This window comes from Salvelinus alpinus, chromosome 15 (genome assembly GCF_045679555.1).
Source record: "Salvelinus alpinus chromosome 15, SLU_Salpinus.1, whole genome shotgun sequence".
Classification (NCBI taxonomy): Eukaryota; Metazoa; Chordata; class Actinopteri; order Salmoniformes; family Salmonidae; genus Salvelinus; species Salvelinus alpinus.
The window spans coordinates 17,831,247-17,850,426 of record NC_092100.1 but is presented as its reverse complement, the minus strand read 5'-3'; the positions used below and the strand labels follow the sequence as shown (position 1 = coordinate 17,850,426).

The 19,180-nt window shown below is 42.1% G+C and overlaps 1 protein-coding gene across 1 annotated transcript in view; it reads right to left on the bottom strand.

The window, feature by feature from the left end:
• pde4cb (phosphodiesterase 4C, cAMP-specific b) overlaps positions 1-19,180 on the bottom strand; it is a 142,423-nt gene that overhangs the window by 112,208 nt on the left and 11,035 nt on the right. Inside the window, exon 2 of the mRNA XM_071344329.1 lies at positions 15,911-15,979. Within this exon, the coding sequence (XP_071200430.1) occupies positions 15,911-15,931 (21 nt within the window). The 5' untranslated portion in view covers positions 15,932-15,979. The remainder of the gene's footprint in view (positions 1-15,910; positions 15,980-19,180) is intronic.

Here is a 19,180-nt window from a genome sequence, read left to right as displayed (position 1 = left end):
TGTACATATTACCTCAACTAACCGGTGCCCCCACTCATTGACTCAATACCGGTACCCCCCCCATATATATATATAGTCTCGCTATTGTTATTTTACTGCTGGACTTTATTTACTCCTTACTTTTATTTCTTATTCATATTTTTTTTATTTAAACTGCATTGTTGCTTAGGGGCTCGTAAGTAAGCATTTCACTGTAAGTTGAATTTGGCTCATGTGACTAATAACCTTTTATTTTAATCGTTATTGTGGCTAGCGCCGCACAGGTGTGGATGGCAGAGTTGTTCGTTTGGCACTGTTTATCAGCACACGTGGACTAAAATGACAAAACAGGAGAAGGAACAAATCAAATCAAATTTTATTTGTCACATACACATGGTTAGCAGATGTTAATGCGAGTGTAGCGAAATGCTTGTGCTACTAGTTCCGACAATGCAGTAATAACCAACAAGTAATCTAACCTAACAATTCCACAACTACTACCTTATACACACAAGTGTAAAGGGATAAAGATATATGAATGAGTGATGGTACAGAACGGCATAGGCAAGATGCAGTAGATGTATAGAGTACAGTATATACATATGAGATGAGTAATGTAGGGTATGTAAACATAAAGTGGCATAGTTTAAAGTGGCTAGTGATACATTATTACATCATTTCCATCAATTCCCATTATTAAAGTGGCTGGAGTTGAGTCAGTATGTTGGCAGCGGCCACTAAATGTTAGTGGTGGCTGTTTAACAGTCTGATGGCCTTGAGATAGAAGCTGTTTTTCAGTCTCTCGGTCCCTGCTTTGATGCACCTGTACTGACCTCGCCTTCTGGATGATAGCGGGGTGAACAGGCAGTGGCTCCGGTGGTTGTTGTCCTTGATGATCTTTATTTCCTTCCTGTGACATCGGGTGGTGTAGGTGTCCTGGAGGGCAGGTAGTTTGCCCCCGGTGATGCGTTGTGCAGACCTCACTACCCTCTGGAGAGCCTTACGGTTGTGGGCGGAGCAGTTGCCGTACCAGGCGGTGATACAGCCTGACAGGATGCTCTCGATTGTGCATCTGTAGAAGTTTGTGAGTGCTTTTGGTGACAAGCCAAATTTCTTCAGCCTCCTGAGGTTGAAGAGGCGCTGCTGAGCCTTCTTCACAACGCTGTCTGTGTGGGTGGACCAATTCAGTTTGTCCGTGATGTGTACACCGAGGAACTTAACTTTCCACCTTCTCCACTACTGCCCCGTCAATGTGGATAGGGGGGTGCTCCCTCTGCTGTTTCCTGAAGTCCACAATCATCTCCTTTGTTTTGTTGACGTTGAGTGTGAGGTTATTTTCCTGACACCACACTCCGAGGGCCCTCACCTACTCCCTGTAGGCCGTCTCGTCGTTGTTGGTAATCAAGCCTACCACTGTAGTGTCATCCGCAAACTTGATGATTGAGTTGGAGGCGTGCATGGCCACGCAGTCGTGGGTGAACAGGGAGTACAGGAGAGGGCTCAGAACGCACCCTTGTAGGGCCCCAGTGTTGAGGATCAGCGGGGTGGAGATGTTGTTACCTACCCTCACCACCTGGGGGCGGCCCGTCAGGAAGTCCAGGACCCAGTTGCACAGGGCGGGGTCGAGACCCAGGGTCTCGAGCTTGATGACGAGTTTGGAGGGTACTTTGGTGTTAAATGCTGAGCTGTAGTCGATGAACAGCATTCTCACATAGGTATTCCTCTTGTCCAGATGGGTTAGGGCAGTGTGCAGTGTGGTTGCGATTGCGTCGTCTGTGGACCTATTGGGTCGGTAAGCAAATTGGAGTGGGTCTAGGGTGTCCGGTAGGGTGGAGGTGATATGGTCCTTGACTAGTCTCTCAAAGCACTTCATGATGACGGAAGTGAGTGCTACGGGGCGGTAGTCGTTTAGCTCAGTTACCTTAGCTTTCTTGGGAACAGGAACAATGGTGGCCCTCTTGAAGCATGTGGGAACAGCAGACTGGGATAAGGATTGATTGAATATGTCCTTAAACACACCATCCAGCTGGTCTGCGCATGCTGAGGACGCGGCTGGGAATGCCGTCTGGGCCTGCAGCCTTGCGAGGGTTAACACGTTTAAATGTTTTACTCACCTCGGCTGCAGTGAAGGAGAGCCCGCAGGTTTTGGTAGCGGGCCGTGTCAGTGGCACTGTATTGTCCTCAAAGCGAGCAAAAAAGTTATTTAGTCTGTCTGGGAGCAAGACATCCTGGTCCGCGACGGGGCTGGTTTTCTTTTTGTAATCCGTGATTGACTGTAGACCCTGCCACATACCTCTTGTGTCTGAGCTGTTGAATTGCGACTCTACTTTGTCTCTATACTGGGACTTAGCTTGTTTGATTGCCTTGCGGAGGGAATAGCTACACTGTTTGTATTCGATCATGTTTCCGATCACCTTGCCCTGGTTAAAAGCAGTGGTTCGCGCTTTCAGTTTCACGCGAATGCTGCCATCAAGGTTTGGGAATGTTTTAATCGTTGCTGTGGGTACGACATCGTCAATGCACTTTCTAATGAACTCGCTCACCGAATCAGCATATTCGTCAATGTTGTTGTTGGACGCGGAATGCGGAACATATCCCAATCCACGTGATCGAAGCAGTCTTGAAGCGTGGAATCAGATTGGTCGGACCAGCGTTGAACAGACCTGAGCGCGGGAGCTTGCTGTTTTAGTTTCTGTTTGTAGTTAGTATAACAATGATCCAAGGTTTTACCAGCCCTGGTAGCACAATCGATATGCTGATAGAATTTAAGGAGTTTTGTTTTCAGATTAGCCTTGTTAAAATCCCCAGCTACGATGAATGCAGCCTCAGGGTGTGTGGTTTCCAGTTTACAAAGAGTCAGATAAAGTTCGTTCAGGGCCATCGATGTGTCTGCTTGGGGGGGAATATATACGGCTGTGATTATAATCGAAGAGAATTCCCTTGGTAGATAATGCGGTCGACATTTGATTGTGAGGAATTCTAAATCTGGTGAACAGAATGACTTGAGTTCCTGTATGTTGTTATGTTGTTATGATCACACCACGTCTCGTTGATCATAAGGCATACACCCCCGCCCCTCTTCTTACCAGAAAGATTTACCAGAAAGATGTTTGTTTCTGTCGGCGCGATGCGTGAAGAAACCAGCTGGCTGCACCGACTCCGTTAGCGTCTCTCGAGTGAGCCATGTTTCCGTGAAGCAAAGAATATTACAATCCCTGATGTCTCTCTGGAATGTTACCCGTGCTCGGATTTCATCAACCTTATTGTCAAGAGACTGGACATTGGCGAGTAGTATGCTAGGGAGTGGAGCGCGATGTGCCCGTCTCCGAAGCCTGACTAGGAGACCGCCTCGTTTGCCCCTTTTTCGGCGTCGTTGTTTAGGGTCACCGGCTGGGATCAGATCCATTGTATTGGGTGGAAGGCAAAACACCAGATCCGCTTCGGGAGAGTCATATTCCTGGTTGTAACGATGGTGAGTTGACGTTGCTCTTATATTCAGTAGTTCCTCCCGACTGTATGTAATGAAACCTAAGATTACCTGGGGTACCAATGTAAGGAATAACATATAAAACAACAATATACTGCATAGTTTCCTAGGAACGCGAAGTGAGGCGGCCATCTCGGTCGGCGCCGGAAGTAAGATACCGTGTCCACATGTACAGTCGTGGCCAAAAGTTGAGAATGACACAAATATTAATTTCCACAAAGTTTGCTGCTTCAGTGTCTTTAGATATTTTTGTCAGATGTTACTATGGAATACTGAAGTATAATTACAAGCATTTCATAAGGGTCAAAGGCTTTTATTGACAATTACATGAAGTTGACGCAGAGAGTCAATATTTGCAGTGTTGACCCCTCTTTTTCAAGACCTCTGCAATCCGCACTGGCATGCTGTCAATTAACTTCTGGGCCACATCCTGACTCACGGCAGCCCATTCTTGCATAATCAACGCTTGGAGTTTGTCAGAATTTGTGGGTTTTTGTTTGTCCACCCGCCTCTTGAGGATTGACCACAAATTCTCAATGGGATTAAGGTCTGGGGAGTTTAATGGCCATGGACCCAAAATATCGATGTTTTGTTCCCCAAGCCACTTAGCTTTCACTTTTGCCTTATGGCAAGGTGCTCAATCATGCTGAAAAAGGCATTGGTCGTCACCAAACTGTTCCTGGATGGTTGGGAGAAGTTGCTCTCGGAGGATGTGTTGGTACCATTCTTTATTCATGGCTGTGTTCTTAGGCACAATTGTGAGTAAGCCCACTCCCTTGGCTGAGAAGCAACCCCACACATGAATGGTCTCAGGATGCTTTACTGTTGGCATGACACAAGACTGATGGTAGCACTCACCTTGTCTTCTCCGGACAAGATTTTTTCCGGATGGCTCAAACAATCGGAAAGGGGATTCAGAGAAAATGACTTTACCCCAGTCCTCAGCAGTCCAATCCCTGTACCGTTTGCAGAATATCAGTCTGTCCCTGATGTTTTCCTGGAGAAAAGTGGCTTCTTTGCTGCCCTTCTTTACACCAGGCCATCCTCCAAAAGTATTCGCCAGGAATGGCTGCAGGCAGGTGTGAGTGCATCTGCACGCACACCTGCCTGCAGCCATTCCTGAGCAAGCTCTGTACTGGTGGGGCCCCGATCCCGCAGCTGAATCAACTTTAGGAGACGGTCCTGGCGCTTGCTGGACTTTGGTGCCCTGAAGCCTTCTGCACAACAATTGAACCGCTCTCCTTGAAGTTCTTGATGATCTGATAAATGGTTGATTTAGGTGCAATCTTACGGGCAGCAATATCCTTGCCTGTGAAGCTCTTTTTGTGCAAAGCAATGAGGACGGCACGTGTTTCCTTGCAGGTAACCGTGATTGACAGAGGAAGAACAATGATTCCAAGCACCACCCTCCTTTTGAAGCTTCCAGTCTGTTATTCGAACTCAATCAGCATGACAGAGTGATCTCCAGCCTTGTCCTTGTCAACACTCACACCTGTGTTAACGAGAGAATCACTGACATGATGTCAGCTGGTCCTTTTGTGGCAGGGCTGTTTTTTTGGGATTCAGTTCATTTGCATGGCAAAGAGAGACTTTGCAATTAATTGCAATTCATCTGATCACTCTTCATAACATTCTGGAGTATATGCAAATTGCCATCATACAAATTGAGGCAGCAGACTTTGAAAATTAATATTTGTGTCATTCTCAAAACTTTTGGCCACGACTGTACGGTGTCCAAGTGTCGGTCGGAACCGATACCAGCACCATGCAGGTCCCCTAAACAGGGGACTCTACATCTAAGAGGTTTCAGTCACTCAAGAGTGATTGCACATTTATTTATCTTGCTTGGCGAAAATATAATAGTCTAAAACAGTTGATCAAGTAGTTAACCAAGTTAGCAAGCATTTTGTCTTTTGACTGCATGCTGCTGGCTGGCTGGGCTGGTTGCAACCTGATCTCATAGCATTTCGTATTATTTTGTACGTAAATCCGTAAATAAACCACTTAGTATGTTATGTTTCGTATGGTATGCATTAATTTGTGGTTGTCCATAATCCATTTCAAATTATATTTACGATTTACAATTCGTATGACATGTTACAAATTGCAATCCGTATGATCTAAGCCACCCGAGCCAGAAAGTGAGGTCCAGAAGGTGAGGTCAGTACAGGTGCATCAAAGCCTGGACCGACAGACTGAAAAAGAGTTTCTATCTCAAGGCCATCAGACTGTTAAATAGCAATCACTAGCGGCCTCCAGATTCAGAAACTACATCAAATAATTAATTAAAAGTGCTATAGCTACACATTTAAAGTGTAAGTGCAATATGCTGTATACTCGACGGACAAACAGACTATCTGTTTTGATGTTCTTTTGAATAAGTCTCTTTCCCTTTGTCCAGCTGCTGCAACTGAGTTTTGAGTTAAGGGGATGAGTACTGTCCTGTAAAAATGCTTTCAAGTTTTAGGAAGATGAGTTGTGTACACAGGTTGGTGGATGATTCTTGATCTATACCAGTTATCCTTCCCGCCGTCTTAATTAAGCGCTGAAGTTTGACTTGGTCTTGCACTCGCATGTTTCCAAACATGAATATCAGATCAAAGGACAGCACACTCTGCAGAGCAGATTTATAGAACATTTGTAAGATATGGTGGTGGACATTAAAATGGTTCAGTTTGTGTGTTTTTTTTTAAACATACAGTGGGGAGAACAAGTATTTGATACACTGCCGATTTTGCAGGTTTTCCTACTTACAAAGCATGTAGAGGTCTGTAATTTTTATCATAGGTACACTTCAACTGTGAGAGAAGGAATCTAAAACAAAAATCCAGAAAATCACATTGTATGATTTTTAAGTAATTCATTTGCATTTTATTGCATGACATAAGTATTTGATCACCTACCAACCAGTAAGAATTCCGGCTCTCACAGACCTGTTAGTTTTTCTTTAAGAAGCCCTCCTGTTCTCCACTCATTACCTGTATTAACTGCACCTGTTTGAACTCGTTACCTGTATAAAAGACACCTGTCCACACACTCAATCAAACAGACTCCAACCTCTCCACAATGGCCAAGACCAGCGAGCTGTGTAAGGACATCAGGGATAAAATTGTAGACCTGCACAAGGCTGGGATGGGCTACAGGACAATAGGCAAGCAGCTTGGTGAGAAGGCAACAACTGTTGGCGCAATTATTAGAAAATAGAAGAAAATAGAAGAAGTTCAAGATGATGGTCAATCACCCTCGGTCTGGGGCTCCATGCAAGATCTCACCTCGTGGGGCATCAATGATCATGAGGAAGGTGAGGGATCAGCCCAGAACTACACGGCAGGACCTGGTCAATGACCTGAAGAGAGCTGGGACCACAGTCTCAAAGAAAACCATTAGTAACACACTACGCCGTCATGGATTAAAATCCTGCAGCGCACACAAGGTCCCCCTGCTCAAGCAGGCGCATGTCCAGGCCCGTCTGAAGTTTGCCAATGACCATCTGGATGATCCAGAGGAGGAATGGGAGAAGGTCATGTGGTCTGATGATTCAAAAATAGAGCTTTTTGGTCTAAACTCCACTCGCCGTGTTTGGAGGAAGAAGAAGGATGAGTACAACCCCAAGAACACCATCCCAACCGTGAAGCATGGAGGTGGAAACATCATTCTTTGGGGATGCTTTTCTGCAAAGGGGACAGGACGACTGCACCGTATTGAGGGGAGGATGGATGGGGCCATGTATTGCGAGATCTTAGCCAACAACCTCCTTCCCTCAGTAAGAGCATTGATGATGGGTCGTGGCTGGGTCTTCCAGCATGACAACGACCCGAAACACACAGCCAGGGCAACTAAGGAGTGGCTCCGTAAGAAGTATCTCAAGGTCCTGGAGTGGCCTAGCCAGTCTCCAGACCTGAACCCAATAGAAAATCTTTGGAGGGAGCTGAAAGTCCGTATTGCCCAGCGACAGCCCCGAAACCTGAAGGATCTGGAGAAGGTCTGTATGAAGGAGTGGGCCAAAATCCCTGCTGCAGTGTGTGCAAACCTGGTCAAGAACTACAGGAAATGTATGATCTCTGTAATTGCAAACAAAGGATTCTGTACCAAATATTAAGTTCTGCTTTTCTGATGTATCAAATACTTATGTCATGCAATAAAATGCGAATTAATTACTTAAAAATCATACAATGTGATTTTCTGGATTTTTGTTTTAGATTCCGTCTCTCACAGTTGAAGTGTACCTATGATAAAAATTACAGACCTCTACATGCTTTGTAAGTAGGAAAATCGGCAAAATCGGCAGTGTATCAAATACTTGTTCTCCCCACTGTACATTTCCATCGCTTTTGATTTCTTAACATTTATTTGCTGAAAGTTTCTCTGTCAAAACCTTGAAGAGAGGCTTGGTCTGGGTGAAGGAAACCCAAAACAGCAGTGTCATATGCATATTTAAAGAATTTGTGGGCTGATTCAGAGGCTTGACAATAGTTTGTGTACAGTGTGTACAGTATCAGTGAAAGTACGCAACCTTGAGGGGCTCTTGTATTCACCATTCCAGATGTAGAGATGGAGTTAAACTTCACTTGTTGAGTACGGTTCACAAGGAAATTATTAATCCACATGACCAGTAGAGAGTTGACATCCAAATTCACCAGCTTATCCACCAGTAGATGGGTAGGATGATGTTAAACTCGCTACTGAAGTCAATTAATACAATTTTCACTAGGCTATTTGCCTTTTCTACATGTTCGTAGATGTTGTTCAGAATGACCAGTAACTCAATATACAACAGCCCTGGAGGCATGGTAGGCCAATTGGTTTGGAGCTAATTGGGATGAGAGACCAGAGAGAATGTTTAATAATCTTTTCAAAAACATCTCATTAAGTACAGATGTCAGGGCTACAGGGCGTACGTCGTTATTTTCTTTTGGCCTGTTGTTTTTAGGTACTGGGACATTCAGCCACTTCTTCCATAAGTCTGGAACTATCCCACAGTTCAGTGATAGCTGGAACAGCTTCTGGAACGGTAATGCGAGCTGGTATGCGCATGCCTGAAGTGCCTTGCTGCTGACGCTGTCTGGACAATATGATTTGTGTGTGTTGACACGTACCCTGCCCTGAACTTAGTCACTGTCACTAGCCGGCTACCACCCCGTTACTCAACCATGCAGCTTAGAGCCTGCTGCCCTATTTACATAGACATGGAACACTAGTCACATTAATAATGGAACACTGGTCACTTGAATAATGTTTACTTACTGTATTCTAGTTAAGGCCATCCTATTCAACTATTGCTGTACATATTCTATTATATCCTACATATTCTTCAGATATACTACATATTCTATCCACATAATGTCCATAATGTCTATACATCCCATTACATATATACAGTACCAGTCAACAGTTGACACCTACTCATTCCAGGGTTTTCTTTATTTTTACTATTTTCTACATTGTAGAATAATAGTGAAGACATCAAAACTATGAAATAACACATATGGAAACATGTAGTAACCAAAAAAAAGTATTCAAAACAAAGCAAAATATAATTTATATTTGAGATTCTTCAAAGTAGCCACCCCTTACCTTAATAACATCTGCACACTCTTGGCATTTTCTCAACCAGCTTCATGAGGAAGTCACCTGGAACGCAATTAAATTAACAGGTGTGCGTTTTTAGGAGAAGTTCATTTATGGAATTTCTTTCCTTTTTAATGCGTTTGAGCAAATCAGTTGTGTAAAGACAAGGTAGGGGTGTTATAGAGAATATGGTCTTTTACCAAATAGGGCTAAGTCCATATTATGGCAAGAACAGCTCAAATAAGCAAAGAGAACTGACAGTGCATCATTACTAAGACATGAAGGTCAGTCAATCCGGAAATTTCAAGAACTTTGAAAGTTTCTTCAAGTGCAGTCACAAAAACCATCAAGCGCTATGATGAAACTGTCTCTCATGAGGACCACCACAGGAAAGGAAGACCCTGCTGCAGAGGATAAGTTCATTAGATTTACCAGCCTCAGATTGCAGCCCAAATAAATGCTTCACAGAGTTCAAGTAGCAGACACATCTCAACATCAACTATTCAGAGGAGACTGCATGAAATCAGGCCTACATGGTCGAATTGCTGCAAAGAAACCATTACTAAAGGAGACAAATAAGAAGAAGAGACTTGCTTGGGCTAAGAAACATGAGCAATGAACATTAGACCGGTGTGTCCCTTGAGTGATACGCCATCCCATCTGGTTTGCGCTGAGTGGGACTATCATTTGTTTTTCAACATGGCAATGACCCAACACACCTCCAGGCTGTGTAAGGGCTATTTGACCAAAAAGGAGAGTGATGGAGTGCTGCATCAGATGACCTGACCTCCACAATCACCCAACCTCAACCCAATTGAGATGGTTTGGGATGAGTTGGACCGCAGAGTGAAGAAAAAGTGCTCAGCATATGTGGGAACTCCTTCAAGACTGTTGGAAAAGCATTTCAGGTGATGCTGGTTGAGAGAATGCTAAGAGTTTGCAAAGCTGTCATCAAAGCTATTTGAAGAATCTCAAATATAAAACACTTTTTTGGTTACTACATGATTCCATATGTGTTATTTCATTGTTTTGATGTCTTCCCTATTATTCTACAATGTAGAAATTTGTAAAAATAAAGAAAAACCCTTGAATGAGTAGGTGTTTAAAACTTTTGACCGGTAGCAAGCACACACACACAGCTAGCTTTCCTCGCTTGTTGGTTTGCTACCTAGTAGGAGGTCGACCGATTAATGGGAATGGCCGATTTCAAGTTTTCATAACAATCGGAAATCGGTATTTTTGGACACCGACTTGCCCGTTTTTTGTTTTTTTACATCTTTATTTATCCTTTATTTAACTCGGCAAGTCAGTTTTAAGAACACATTCATATTTTCAATGACGGCCTAGGAACGGTGGGCTAACTGCCTTGTTCAGGGGCAGAATGACATATTTTTACCTTGTCAGCTCGGGGATTCAATCTTGCAACCTTACAGTTAACTAGTCCAACACTCTAACCACCTGATTACATTGCACTCCACGAGAAGACTGCCTGTTACGCGAATGCAGTAAGAAGCCAAGGTAAGTTGCTAGCTAGCATTAAACTTATCTTATAAAAAAAACTATCAATCATAATCACTAGTTAACTACACATGGTTGATGATATTACTAGTTTATCTAGCAAGTCCTGCGTTGCATATAATCGATGCGGTGGGTATACGCGAAAAAGGACTGTCTTGCTGCAATGTGTACCTAACCATAAACATCAATGCTTTTCTTAAAATCAATACACAAGTATATATTTTTTAAACCTGCATATTTAGTTAATATTGCCTGCTAACCTGGCTCGTTGCGAACTCTGTGAAGACTATTTCTTCTAAACAAAGACAGCCAGCTTCGCCAAACGGGAATAATTTATCAAAAGCGCATTTGCGAAAAAAGCACAATCGTTGCACGACTGTACCTAACCATAAACATCAATGCCTTTCTTAAAATCAATACACAGAAGTATATATTTTTAAACATGCATAATTTGCTAAAAGAAATCCAGGTGAGCAGGCAATATTAACCAGGTGAAATTGTGTGACTTCTCTTGCGTTCTTTGCACGCAGAGTCAGTGTATATGCAACAGTTTGGGCCGCCTAAATTGCCAGAATTCTACGTAATTATGACATAACATTGAAGGTTGTGCAATGTAACAGGAATATTTAGACTTATGGATGCCTCCCGTTATATAAAACACGGGACGGTTCTGTATTTCACTGAAAGAATAAACGTCTTGTTTTCAAGATGATAGTTTCCGGATTCAACCATATTAATGACATAAGGCTCGTATTTCTGTGTTATTATGTTATAATTAAGTCTATGATTTGATATTTGATAGAGCAGTCTGACTGAGCGATGGTAGGCACCAGCATGCTCGTAAGCATTCATTCAAACAGCACTTTCGTGCGTTTTGCCAGCAGCTCGGCGCTGTGCTTCAAGCATTGAGCTGTTTATGACTTCAAGCCTATCTACTCCCGAGATTAGGCTGGTGTAACTGATGTGAAATGGCTAGCTAGTTAGCGGGGTGCGCGCTAATAGCGTTTCAAACGTCACTTGCTCTGAGACTTGGAGTGGCTGTTCCCCTTGCTCTGCATGGGTGACGCTGCTTCGAGGGTGGCTGTTGTCGATGTGTTCCTGATTCGAGCCCAGGTAGGGGCGAGGAGAGGGACGGAAGCTATACTGTTACACTGGCAATACTAAAGTGCCAATAAGAACATCCAATAGTCAAAGGTATATGAAATACAAATCGTATAGAGAGAAATTGTCCTATAATAAATACAACCTAAAACTTCTTACCTGGGAATATTGAAGACTCCTGTTAAAAAGGAACCACCAGCTTTCATATGTTCTCATGTTCTGAGCAAGGAACTTAAACGTTAGCTTTTTTACATGGCACATATTGCACTTTTACTTTCTTCTCCAACACTTTGTTTTTGCATTATTTAAACAAAATTGAACATGTTTCATTTTATTTGAGGCTAAATTGATTTTATTGATGTATTATATTAAATTAAAATAAGTGTTCATTCAGTATTGTTGTAATTGTCATTATTACAAATATATTTTTTAAATGTATCTAAAAAATAAAAAACGTTTTTTTTAATGATTATTATTATTTATTTTTTTAATCGGCATGGGCTTTTTTGGTCCTCCAATAAATCGGTATCGGCGTTGAAAAATCATAAAATCGGTCATCCTCTACTACCTAGCCAACGTTAACTCTCATGTGACTGGTATAACATTACATTAGCTAGCTAATCAAAATATCTGTTTGCATTTATTGATTAACCTCAGCATGAATAACACCATATTGCTAGCTATATACAGTAGCCTAGGTTGGTTCGCATACACTTCTTATGACTGGCAGTGGTAGCATGGTGCAAGCAGCTGTGTTGTTGCCGAGCAATCAACCCCATGTTATAACTGAGTTTCGGTTAAAAACTATGTTCGCATGGTCAGAAATGCTACAAAAAAAGGAAGCACATTGTTGGTTCTTAACGGACATAAATTACCATGTTGAGAGCGATAAAATATACATTTTATAAAATCTGTTGCACCTACAAATGTTGTCAATCCGGCATTTTTTAAAAGTCCTATGGACGCTATAGTCTCTTTTTAACCTGATGTCTAGATTCAGGTAGGTCAGCACAATAAATACTCTTAAAACATAAATTGCTAATGACCCTGTTAAAAAAAATCTGGTATGTGGTTGTCGGTATTGGCCGGAAGGCTCATGATGAGGCGGGGAGTGTGTTGTTCACCTCCAATCAAGTTAATTTGCTAATTTTCATAGAGATTGGTGTCATATTGGCTTAGATATGATGGTAGGGAGATTTGAATGTAACATTGAGCTTCAATCAATGCATATATATTGTGGGGGCAATAATAAGATCATGGTTCAGGGTAATGGAGGACACCAGATGCTTCACGGTATGCCATTCTGTCTGTTCTTGGTACAGTGCATGTTTTTGGCTCTGATAGGGAATTACAGAGAGTGAGACTTCCCTTGATGTGCCGTGGCTTTTTGACAGCAGAGAGACTTTAAACCATGTGGGCCCACTGGGAAGTGCTATGCACAGAGTGGCACTGAGGACTGACTGTGCACCCATCTGCCCTGTAATGTACAAACAATACACATCCTCAATAAGACACACATGCACACCCACACATAGTGTTGTCACTTAGGAAGCACAGGAAACAAAACATGAAGCGGACTGAATTTCACCCAGAGTCACATGTTTATTTTGCAAGCTATAGCAAACAATATTTTACAAAGTAGGTTTTAAAAGGACTATAGAGTTTAGTCTGCTTTGTATTTTTTTTTTTAACTAGTAAAATATGGTATTGTGATACTGGTATCGTGACAACACTACGGCCGCCCACATGCAAAAAGAGAGAAGTTGAGAGTCAAATAACCCACGCCATTTATTATCAAAACCAAAGATTGCACCCCCTTAAAGCAAAGTCGTTGACTTTATTAGGTTGTTTACCCCCAGCTGAATTTCTGATGACTGATGACATTACCACAGGGAGTAATCGAGTGTGAAAATGACTTTTTATTCAGAAAATAAATATTGATTCATAAAGTCATCACAGGTTACGAGAGATAAGATCACCTGTGGGCTCCACAATAATTACCTATAGCCACTAGGGAGGTTGATAAGAACCATTTGCTTACCGTAATGATCAGAAGAATGCAAGCACCTTCACCTGCATTTGTAACCACTGCTGCATTCTGAGGGTAGCTATGTTTTGCAGGATTTACATACAGTGCCTTGAGAAAGTATTCATACCTCTTCACTTATTCCACATTTTGTTGTGTTACAGCCTAAATTCTAAATGTATTCAATTGATTTCTCACCCATCTACACACAATACCCCATAATAACAAAGCGAAAATGTATATAAAAAAAATGCTAAACTATTGAAATTTAGAAAATGTAATACAGAAATAAGTACTCACACCCGAGTCAATATTTGTATTAGCACCTTACCCAGAAAGACTCATATCCGTAATTGCTGGCTAAGTCTCCAAGAGCTTTCCACAACTGGATTGTGCAACATTTGTCCATAATTCTTTTCAAAATTCTTCAAGCTCTGTCAATTTGGTTGTTGATCTTTGCTAGACAACCATGTTCTGGATTTTCAAGTAGATTTAAGAAAAAAAAAATGGAACTCTGTATTGGATTTGCCCCAAACATAACACTTTGTATTCAGGACAAAAAGTGAATTGCTTTGTCACATTATTACTTTAGTGCCTTGTTGCAAACTGGATGCATGTTTTGGAATATTTTAACTATACAGGCTTTCCTTTCACTCTGTCAATTAGGCTAGTATTGTGCAGTAACGACAATGTTGTTGATCGATCCTCAGTTTACAATATTGTTGTATGTGTCGAATTGCTATGCTTTATCTTGGCCAGGTCACAGTTGCAAATGAGAACTTGTTCTCAACTAGCCTACCTGGTTAAATAAAGGTGAAATAAAAACTCCTACCACAGCCATTAAACTCTTTTTAAGTCACGATTGGTCTCTAGGTTGGTCCTCTCCGGCAACTGAGTTAGGAGGACGCCTGTATCTTTGTTGTGACTGGGGGTATTGATACACCATCCAAAGTGTAATTGATAACTTCACCATGCTCAAAGGGATATTCAAGGTCTGCTTTTTTGTAAATTTTCCACATCTACCAATAGGTGCCCTTCTTTGCGAGGCATTGGAAAACCTCCCTGGTCTTTGTGGTTGAAGTTGTGTTTGAAATTCACTGCTCGACTGAAGGACCTTATAGATAATTGTATATGTGGGGTACAGAGATGAGTTACTCATAAAAAATATATTAAACACTATTATTACACACAGTGAGTCCATGCAACTTATTAAGGAAATCTATATTCCTGAACTTATTTAGGCTTGCCATAACAAAGGTTTTGAATACAGACTGACTCAAGACATTACAGCTTCTCATTTTTATTAATTTGTAAAAATTCCCCAAAACATAATACCACTTTGACATTATGGGATAGCGTGTAGGTCAGTGCCAATTTTTTTTCTTCAATTTAATCCATTTTAAATTCAGGCTGTAACAACAAAATAGGTAAAATAAGTCAAAGGGTGTGAATACTTTCTAAAGGCACTGTAAATGATCATATACTGTTGCTATTTTAAGTGTGTGTTTGTATCACTCTTTCTTACACCTCCACCTCCTGGGGAAATCAGCAGGTGGTCCCTTGACTAAATGTCATAATCAAAATAATTGATTCCATTAGCGGAAATGGAAGAACCCGACAGAATGAGAACATGAGCTGTGGCGTCAAGAGGTCTCAGTGTTACATGTGCAAACACCATTATTTACTTATGGAAATTCAACTCTTAATGAATTTCACCCAATTAATTCACAGCTCTCATCCTCTCTTTTCCATTCAATTATGTGAGCATGAATAGAATAACTTAATTTTCTTCCATGGGAGGACACAATCCTCCTTGACACCTCAAAGATGACATAAGAGCCTTTGAGTCTCGTGAAATAATTTCACCCTGCACCCCAGAGGTTCAGAGGGCTGTGTGTGCGCGTGGTTTGGGACCGCAGAGCCCTGTGTCACGAGTGAGGAATGCCCTGGAGGCACAGATAAGGCTTTATGACAGAGTGGCCTTTCATGTCCACCCACAATCACAAATCGCACACATACTTGAGCAAGACTTTTGACGGAGATAGTAATGCATTAACACATAGACAATTCACAGCCAGTGATGCAATAAAGAGCAAACAGCACAATCGGCTGTGATTCATGCTTTATGCTTATCGCCCAAGATTATCGCACAAGGAGCCTCTCAGGGCGATAAGGTAGGGAAAAAAGGGGGGGGGGTGATGGGAGGGGATGCAGCTTTGACTCATAATTACCTCTGTCGACAGCCGAGCCATTGACGCAGAAGCTCTGGGACACCTTCACCCGGTGTGGTAGGACTGCAGCTGAGGGAGGCAAACAGAGTTGGGTTGCGATACATTTTCTAGTCCCATCTTTCATGCTTTACTTATACAGCAACAAAATCAAATCAAATGTATTTATATAGCCCTTCGTACATCAGCTGATATCTCAAAGTGCTGTACAGAAACTCAGCCTAAAACCCCGAACAGCAAGCAATGCTGTTATAAAATCCATATTTTATAAAAGCGCAGAATATCTTTATTCCTCAAGAACCTCAACATACCTCATGAATAAAAGTTGAATACTCTTTCAATAGGGCCTATGTGGCTTGTTTCCATAGCAGTGAATGATAATAATAATAACGTCTATGATTCATGATATGCATTGATTTGATTGCTCCTTGGAATGTGAGTCAATATGTTATCCTGTAAATATTGTCCATGACTCATAATATGCATTGATTTGATTGCTCCTTGGAATGTGAGTCAATATGTTATCCTGTAAATATTGTCCATGATTCATAATATGCATTGATTTGATTGCTCCTTGGAATGTGAGTCAATATGACAACCTGCAAATCCCATGTGGCTTGTGTGGTTCGGCGGTTACAGCCGCTGACCCCGGAACACATGTATGCCAGAGTTCGGTATGGGTTCAAATCCAGCCCACTGACCTTTGACTCACCCTCCCAAGTCTTTCCAACATTTTATTATCTCATCAATAAAGCTAAAAAAAGTACCAAAAATAAAAATGGGACTCACCCACTCTTTAAAAAAATACATACAGTGTGCCAAAAAATTCATTGCCAACAAAGGGTATATAACAAAGTATTGAGATAACTTTTGTTATTGACCAAATACTTATTTTTCCACCATAATTTGCTAATAAATTCATTAAAAAAATCCTACAATGTGATTTTCTGGATTTACTTTTCTCATTTTGTCTGTCATAGTTGAAGTGTACCTATGATGAAAATTACAGGCCTCTCTCATCTTTATAAGTGGGAGAACTTGCACAATTGGTGGCTGACTAAATACTTTTTTGCCCCACTGTATATACTGTGAATTCAAAACGCAGACCAACTTATTACAAGACATCTAGGCCTATCTATTTTGAAGGTCTGTCTTTGTCTTTTAAATAATACAATACAGTTAATACCTAATACTGAACTAGGGAAGGGCATTTTACATTTTTTGACTGTTCCAGTACTCGCATGATATACACTGCTCAAAAAAATAAAGGGAACACTTAAACAACACAATGTAACTCCAAGTCATTCACACTTCTGTGAAATCAAACTGTCCACTTAGGAAGCAACACTGATTGACAATAATTTTCACATGCTGTTGTGCAAATGGAATAGACAAAAGGTGGAAATTATAGGCAATTAGCAAGACACCCCCAATAAAGGAGTGGTTCTGCAGGTGGTGACCACAGACCAATTCTCAGTTCCTATGCTTCCTGGCTGATGTTTTGGTCACTTTTGAATGCTGGCGGTGCTTTCACTCTAGTGGTAGCATGAGACGGAGTCTACAACCCACACAAGTGGCTCAGGTAGTGCAGCTCATCCAGGATGGCACATCAATGCGAGCTGTGGCAAGAAGGTTTGCTGTGTCTGTCAGCGTAGTGTCCAGAGCATGGAGGCGCTACCAGGAGACAGGCCAGTACATCAGGAGACGTGGAGGAGGCCGTAGGAGGGCAACAACCCAGCAGCAGGACCGCTACCTCCGCCTTTGTGCAAGGAGGAGCACTGCCAGAGCCTTGCAAAATGACCTCCAGCAGGCCACAAATGTGCATGTGTCTGCTCAAACGGTCAGAAACAGACTCCATGAGGGTGGTATGAGGGCCCGACGTCCACAGGTGGGGGTTGTGCTTACAGCCCAACACCGTGCAGGACGTTTGGCATTTGCCAGAGAACACCAATATTGGCAAATTCGCCACTGGCGCCCTGTGCTCTTCACAGATGAAAGCAGGTTCACACGCAAATGTAACAGACGTGACAGAGTCTGGAGACGCCGTGGAGAACGTTCTGCTGCCTGCAACATCCTCCAGCATGACCGGTTTGGCGGTGGGTCAGTCATGGTGTGGGGTGGTATTTCTTTGGGGGGCCGCACAGCCCTCCATGGGCTCGCCAGAGGTAGCCTGACTGCATTTAGGTACCGAGATGAGATCCTCAGACCCCTTGTGAGACCATATGCTGGTGCGGTTGGCCCTGGGTTCCTCCTAATGCAAGACAATGCTAGACCTCATGTGGCTGGAGTGTGTCAGCAGTTCCTGCAAGAGGAAGGCATTGATGCTATGGACTGGCCCGCCCGTTCCCCAGACCTGAATCCAATTGAGCACATCTGGGACATCATGTCTCGCTCCATCCACCAACGCCACGTTGCACCACAGACTGTCCAGGAGTTGGCGGATGCTTTAGTCCAGGTCTGGGAGGAGATCCCTCAGGAGACCATCCGCCACCTCATCAGGAGCATGCCCAGGCGTTGTAGGGAGGTCATACAGGCACGTGGAGGCCACACACACTACTGAGCCTCATTTTGACTTGTTCTAAGGACATTACATCAAAGTTGGATCAGCCTGTAGTGTGGTTTTCCACTTTAATTTTGAGTGTGACTCCAAATCCAGACCTCCATGGGTTGATAAATTTGATTTCCATTGATAATTTCTGTGTAATTTTGTTGTCAGCACATTCAACTATGTAAAGAAAAAAGTATTTAATAAGAATATTTCATTCATTCAGATCTAGGATGTGTTATTTTAGTGTTCCCTTTATTTTTTTGAGCAGTGTATTTCCGAGTACTAAAAAAAAAAAAGACTTTTTTTTTTTTTTACAACACAAAAAGGTCCACACGCACTGGAAAAAAAATAAGTGCACATTTATCTATAGGCCTATACCAACCGTGAGCAACAATTCCTAATTTATCATAGCATTAGAGATAACAAACTGCCCATTGAGTGTATATGGGGAAATTTAGCAATTAGGATTTGTTAGGTACACAATCCCGTTCACGAAAATGGTTTGCTCCTCCAGACAGTAAGTCACATAGCTGAGGCTTGCTATAAAAAAAAAAAAACAATGCGCCACATACAACAGGTGTTACCGTGAAATGCTTACTTACAAGCCCTTAACTGTTATTTTTCTTAACTGTGTTGGTTAAGAAAATATTTACTAAATAAAAACTCAAGTAAAAAAAAGTTACAATAACGAGGCTATATAAAAGGGGGTACCAGTGCCTGGTCAA